At 37.3% G+C, this 7,208-nt stretch overlaps 1 protein-coding gene across 2 annotated transcripts in view; it reads left to right on the forward strand.

The window, feature by feature from the left end:
• LOC140906755 (desmocollin-2) overlaps nucleotides 1-5,789 on the forward strand; it is a 38,911-nt gene extending 33,122 nt beyond the window's left edge. The window contains exons 14-17 of one of the 2 annotated variants that reach the window (XM_073331331.2): nucleotides 1,730-1,851; nucleotides 4,137-4,364; nucleotides 5,236-5,281; nucleotides 5,364-5,445. In XM_073331331.2, coding sequence (XP_073187432.1) covers nucleotides 1,730-1,851; nucleotides 4,137-4,364; nucleotides 5,236-5,271 — 386 coding nt within the window. In that variant the 3' untranslated portion in view covers nucleotides 5,272-5,281; nucleotides 5,364-5,445. Of the gene's footprint in view, nucleotides 1-1,729; nucleotides 1,852-4,136; nucleotides 4,365-5,235; nucleotides 5,282-5,363 lie in introns of both variants that reach the window. The other variant, XM_073331330.2, reaches the window with a different exon arrangement.
• Nucleotides 5,790-7,208: the final 1,419 nt, after the last annotated feature.

Consider the following 7,208-nt stretch of genomic DNA (forward strand, 5'->3'; position numbering starts at 1 on the left):
GGGGAGAGTTAATGTTGGGATTTTGTATAGCTATTTTTAGGGCTGTCAAGCAATTAAAAAAATTAATCACGATTAATCACGCTGTTAATAGAATACCATTTATTTAAATATTTTTGGATGTTTTTCTGTTTTCAAATATATTGATTTAATTACAAAACAGGATACAAAGTGTACAGTGCTCACTTTATATTTTTTATTACAAATGTTTGCACTGTAAAAAACCAAAAGAAATAGTATTTTTCAATTCCCTCATTACAAGTACTATAGTGCACTCTCTTGATCATGAAAGTTGAACTTGTGGGAGATAATGTTGCCTCCTTCTTGTTTACAATGTCACGTGAAAGTCAGAAAAGGCATTCGCATGGCACAGTTGTAGCCAGCGTCGCAAGATATTTACGTGCCAGATGCACTAAAGATTCATATGTCCCTTCTTGTTTCAACCACCATTGCAAGGACATGCGTCGATGCTTATCACGGGTTCTGCTGGATAACAATCCAAAGCAGTGCGGACTGGTGCATGTTCATTTTCATCATCTGAGTCAGATGCCACCAGCAGATGGTTGATTTTCTTTTTTAGTGGTTTGGGTTCTGTAGTTTCCTCATCAGAGTGTTGCTCTTTTAAGACTTCTGAGACCATGCTCCACACCTTGTCCTGCTCAGATTTTGGAAGGCACTTCAGATTCTTAAACCTTGGGTTGAGTGCTGTAGCTATTTTTAGAAATTTCACATTGGTAACTTCTTTGAGTTTTATGAAATCTGAAGTGAAAGAGTTCTTAAAATGAACAACATGTGCTGGGTCATCATCCAAGACTGCCATAACATGAAATATATGGCAGAATGCGGGTAAAACAGAGCAGGAGACATACAGTTCTCCCCCCAGGAGTTCAGTCACAAATTTAATTAATACATTACTTTTTTAACTAGCGTCATCAGGATGGAAGCATGTTCTTTGGAATGGTGGCCGAAGCATGAAGGGGCATTCAAATGTTTAGCATATGTGACATGTAAATACCTTGCAGTGCTGGCTACAAAAGTGTAATTCAAATGCCTGGTCTCACTTTCAGGTGACATTGTAAATAAGAAGCGGGCAGCATTATCTCCTGTAAACAAACTTGTTTGTCTTAGCAATTGGCTGAACAAGAAGTAGGACCGAGTGGACTTGTAGGCTCTAAAATTTTACTTTGTTTTGTTTTTGAGTGCAGTTATGTAACCAAAAAATCTACATTTGTAAGCTGCACTTTCATGATAAAGAGAATGCACTACAGGACTTGTATGAGATGAACTGAAAAGTAGTATTTCTTTTAGCATTTTTACAGTGTAAACATTTGTAATAAAAATAATATAAAGTGAGAACTGTACACTCTATATACTGTTGTAATTGAAATCAATATATTTGAAAATGTAGAAAAACATCCACAAATATTTAATAAATTTCAATTGGTATTCTATTGTTTAACAGTGCGACTGAAGCTGTGATTAATCCTGATTGATTTTTTGTGAGTTAATTGTGTGATTTAAGTGCGATTAATCGACAGCCCTAGTTTTTGCACACCAGAATATTTAGAGGTTTCAAATTTGCCAGTCACTAATCGCACTTAGTATTTTATCTCCAGACACAAATCCTAGTACTTTATCAATACGGGACTGTGCACATATTCCTCTCAGACATATACAAAAATCCAGTACCTTATGCTCAAGATGCTTTTTCATTTTATTTTCCCTTATGTAGTAATCCTGATTACACTTTGCGGCTGTTATGGCACGGGGGCAGTGAGTAAACATGTGACTGATGATTTAGCTAATCAGAACTTAATTATATCAAACACAGAAGCACCAGGAGAAGAGGTGATGGTGAGTTGTGTGTGTATTTATTTAACTGTAGGAACATGTAATGAAGATATTGTAGTTAACACAGTATGACATGGAGACGCTTTGCAAATTTGTGAATCAGCGAGTAAGTGAAATAATAAAAAGCTAGGATAATGCATTAGTAAATGTATTCATTTGAAAAGCATGGTTTAATTTTTAAATAGAGGGATGGGTTAAATAGGAAAAGGAGCATGGGGCTCAACTCTTGATGAGGTGGGGGTGTAGCAGAGGGAGACCCGGACAGGCTGTGTGGACATAGACAAAAGAGTCTCATAACTAGGACACACTCTCCTCCATAACCTGGAATTAAATCCAGAAATCCTGAGTCCTTACACATTCCCCTGCTGTAAGCAAGTATATGAGAAATGCACTGGCAAATTCTCCCTCTCCCCCACCTTTGGTGGCTGGTCCGTACAGGGGATAACGGCGTGTAACTGCTATCAGTTACTCTGTTAGCTCAGATGGTTAAAAGAACATTTAAAGTTGTAAAATCAAGCACTCAAGTTTGAAAATGCCAGAATTGCAAGGGGAACATTCATTTGGCAAAATGGCAAAGTCACTAAACACCTGAAAAAAGAAAAGGAGTACTTGTGGCACCTTAGAGACTAACCAATTTATTTGAGCATGAGCTTTCGTGAGCTACAGCTCACTTCATCGGATGCATACCGTGGAAACTGCAGCAGACTTTATATACACACAGAGAATATGAAACAATACCTCCTCCCGGCCCACTGTCCTGCTGGTATACCGTGGAAACTGCAGCAGACTTTATATACACACAGAGAATATGAAACAATACCTCCTCCCGGCCCACTGTCCTGCTGGTACAGTGGGCCGGGAGGAGGTATTGTTTCATATTCTCTGTGTGTATATAAAGTCTGCTGCAGTTTCCACGGTATGCATCCGATGAAGTGAGCTGTAGCTCACGAAAGCTCATGCTCAAATAAATTGGTTAGTCTCTAAGGTGCCACAAGTACTCCTTTTCTTTTTGCGAATACAGACTAACACGGCTGTTACTCTGAAACCTAAACACCTGAAGCATCTTAAAGCTGGGCTCATGCTGCTGTAGTAGCACGGCTACCACCATGGGAACACCTAGGAGCTGCCAGAGCAGTTGTGCCATTGGAGATAGGAAAAAAGAGCCAAGACTCATCCCTGACCTGACACAGTTTCAGTAATCTGCAACACCCGCACTTTCCAGGAGGCCAGGAGGGAAGGGGCGCAGAGAGGAGAAGAAAAACCTGACCAGGTTCTCCTCTTCCCCCTCCAAAAAAAATCAAAAACCCTAAATTGCCATGGCTTAGCCTAGTTCCCCTTCTTGGGACACTATATGCAGGGAAGGAGCTCCCCAAACTGATTGTGTGAGTGGAGGGATGAGTTGGAGGGGAGGTGAGAACTGAGCCAGGGCTCTCCACACCCAGCCACCCTCAGACTCAGTCTATCCCCCTCTGTGGAATAAGTCTTCTGCTGCTACCTAATGTTTGCTCAAGTAATATCAGTCCATGCTGAAGGCTCTGGATTCAAATCATAATCATGCATTATTAGGGTGTATGGTGAGGTGTTACAGTAGCAGTTTTTTCCTATTAAAAATTTAATGACATTAAAAATGTTAAAATGTTACTTAGGTTTCAAAAAGTTAGGAAATGTCAGATTTATGATTGCCTGTGTAACTTTAAACTGGCCTCCTTGTGCCTAGGCATTGCAAAAGTCTTTAATTATGTGATCATATACAATTTTTTTCTACAGGACTCCAGCCTCATTCAGTGCAAAGACTGAAATGCCCAAGGGAACAGAATGAAGGTTGCACAAGCAACTATAAATTTGGCTTTGCAACTTTAGTGCTTGACTTTACAACCTAACATTATTTTATTTATGTATATTTTATTTATGTAACTTTATAGTATACTAGCAAATGATCTATAATATGAAAGTATCTGAGTGCTTTTCGCTTCTCAAAGTAGTCCTTGTAAGAGGCTCTCTAAACTATGTGCATATAAAGGCCATCAACTGCCCATGATTTATGCACAAACTTTTTAGGCATCAGTGAGAGTGCTGAGCATGGATTCAGTACAATACTGTATGCACACAGAATGAGACATTTCAGTTTAAGCACTGACCGTTTCCAAGTCTTGTATCCTTTTTGAAGTGATATGTCCGAAAGCAAAGGTGATAAAGAAAAGGAAATATTTCTTTGTTAGAAAAATTTACACCTGGAGTATTTTGGTAAGATTTTCCCCCCCCACCCCCACTATTATCTTTGCTTTTAGGATCCAAATATAATTCCTCTACAAGCTGCAACTGTAAATTCTTGTGATCAAGGGGTTGGCATGGGCACAATAAGACATGAAGTAAAAACTGGGGGACAGAGTTTTGAAATGTCCAAAGGAGGACATCAGACCATGGAATCAGTCAGGGGATATGGACAGTCCACGATGGAACAAGGCAGATACTCATGCTCAGAATGGCAGAATTTCATGCATTCTCGTCTAGGTGAAGTAAGTATTTTAATATTTGTCTCCAGTATCCTGCTGTTTGAAATTACGACAGTTCCCATTCCTTCCCCCCCCCACCCCCGTGCATGATTGTTAGACCACTTTTTGAACAAAACGAAGACAATCATTTAACTATCTCCAATTACCTCCAAAGAGAAACACACCAAAACAGTTTTTAAGCAGAACTATTACTTTCCATTTAGAACGAGACTGGTGTGTGTGTGTGTGTGCACAGATGTACTTGCTTTTGGTCTAACTGTCCATTGTACTGATTTTATCTAAATGCTTCCAAGTGATAAAATTTAAGGCCTGATGTATGTGGTGGACGTATTGCTGTGCAACATTAGAAAATGTATGTACACCATGAACTGAAAACCCAAGTTTTATGTATAGGGCTCTACCAGTTTCCCGGCTGTGAAAAATGTGTCACGGACGCTGAAATAAGCCCTTCCCTGTGACTCTGATCTTCCCATGCTACTGGGAGTGCTCCAGGCTGGGGAGTGACAGGACTTGTCCATCCCCTGCACGGCTGCTCAGGGAAGGGAGAAATGAGATCAGACCCACCTCCTGGGTACCTTTTGGGTTGGGACCCCTATGGTTACAACACCATGAAATTTCAGATGTAAACATCTGAAAACATAAAGTTGACCAATTTTAAAATTCTCTGGCTGTGAAATTGATCAAAATGGACTGTGAATTTGGTAGGGCCGTATTTGTGTAAATCATGCTTTTAATCTTGTTTTCAAATGGATTTAATTGTTTAACAGGTTTCTTCACATTTTATTGTGTGTGATCACTAGAAAATGATTTTTGTTAAATACTTATTTTATAGTATGAATGATATAGACCAATCATGTGCATTTTTTGTATGTAGGAACCCATTAGAGGACACACTCTGATTAAAAATTAAACAATGAAAGGTAAATCAAAAATTATTTTTATGCCATATGTTTAGGATAACAGTTTAAGAAAACTAATAGTATGTTTTTTCTTTTTATGCAGAAGGTGTATATGTGCAGACAGGATGAAGAAAATAAGCATTCTGAAGACTATGTCCTTCCATATAACTATGAAGGAAGAGGATCATTGGCTGGTTCTGTAGGCTGCTGCAGTGATCAGCAAGAAGAGGAGATGCTTGACTTTTTAGATCAGCTGGAACCCAAGTTTAGGACATTAGCAGAAACATGTGTAAAGAGATAAATGTGCCTGTCAGAGTACTGAAATCTGTAAATAAATGGTATTGTCATGCTTCTCAGAGGATAGATATTTTTAAACTTGAATGTAGCCGATTCTGTGTTTTATTTTTTTGTTTTTTTTCTTCCTTCATGCTAAGGGAAGTGGTTTACAAAATATATTTAGGGTTGTTATAAGGATGTAAATCCTGCATTAATTCAGCAGTATATAATAGATTTTTGACCTGTACTCATTACCTATGCTTTAAAGTTTATATCTTAGGTGTTTCTTTTAAAATGATGTGAATACAATAATATTGCATTCTACTTAGCATTGTATTTTCTATTGTGTTTACTTTTAATACAAGACTAAGTGTATTCCTTATTTTAAGTATTCAAATTTTTTCTTCTGTTTGGCTTGAGAGGTGGAAAGCTTTATTTCATTCATCCTTTTTCTTAGGAAAAAATAGTGTATATCAAAATAACTAGTTTTAATGTCTTAGCTGTACAAATTGAGATCCAAGACTTAAATTTTACAAGTAAAATTTCAGACCAAGATACTAGAGGATTACATTGGAAGAAATTTTGTTGGATGGAAAACAAAAAGAAAAATGAAAAACCAGTATGTATTGTATATACGTTACAATATTCAAAAATATATTTCCTCCTATTGGACTAGTGCCCACCAAATGTACTATTCCAAGGGATGTAGATAAGTATTGTATGTAAGTACTTTAAGTAATACACTTGGAGATCATGAATTCAGCATATAGGGATAACTATTGTAATGCAAATGAAGTACAATAGACACCATATCTTGAACTCCAAGAGCATTACTTATCGTCTTGTTCTAGATATAATTTGTTCCTCAGCTGTTTGAGCTTCACTATAACCACATCAGAGATGGTGAATATTTCCTAAAGTTTTATACAATGTGGCTACTCATGCCTACTGTAAAATTCAGGTTAGGTCTGTGTCGCTGGAGAAAAAAGGACCCCAAGGCAAAGGAGGCAGTGACAGCTTTATTTTTAATCGTATTATGGAATCGGTCATTTCTTTCTGTGAGCAGAACTGACAAAATATAGCATAAAACTGGACACAGACGGCATTGACGAATTTTTCTTTAAAAAAATTCAAGTATGATGCCCACTGTTGTGGACGGTAAATATCCTACTATTTATTAATATGAGGAGTTTACAAATATAGACCCTTTAGGAAAATGAACAATTATATTGCACAAGCATAATTAAAGTTGACATATTAAAATACTTTAACACTGTATATAAGATTGTGACCTCATGATTGTGATAGTAAGATATAAACCACCAGTTCCTGAATTCAGTAAGTCTTCAGCTGGTTAATATTTGCTATACTGGGTAAATTATTCATCTTTTCTGTGCTCCCAAGATTCTTTTGTGCATTAAATAAATTTCCCTTTTATTATTTAAAAAAAAGAGAAACTTAAGGGTCTTTTGTTTTTTTTTCTAATGCTGCTTTTCGGAGTTGCTCTGTAAACACGTGCCTTAGGATGGAAATTGTTTTTAACCTGTATTATATGATTTTTTTTTTTTTAAACAAGTTATCCATGACAAAGGGTCATGTTGCTCTGAGTCTGTGTGGAGAACTGCCATTGATGACCATGAGAATTCCACACATGAATACAAGTCAGTGCAAA

The sequence above is a fragment of the Lepidochelys kempii genome, chromosome 2, assembly GCF_965140285.1.
Source record: "Lepidochelys kempii isolate rLepKem1 chromosome 2, rLepKem1.hap1, whole genome shotgun sequence".
Classification (NCBI taxonomy): domain Eukaryota; kingdom Metazoa; phylum Chordata; order Testudines; family Cheloniidae; genus Lepidochelys; species Lepidochelys kempii.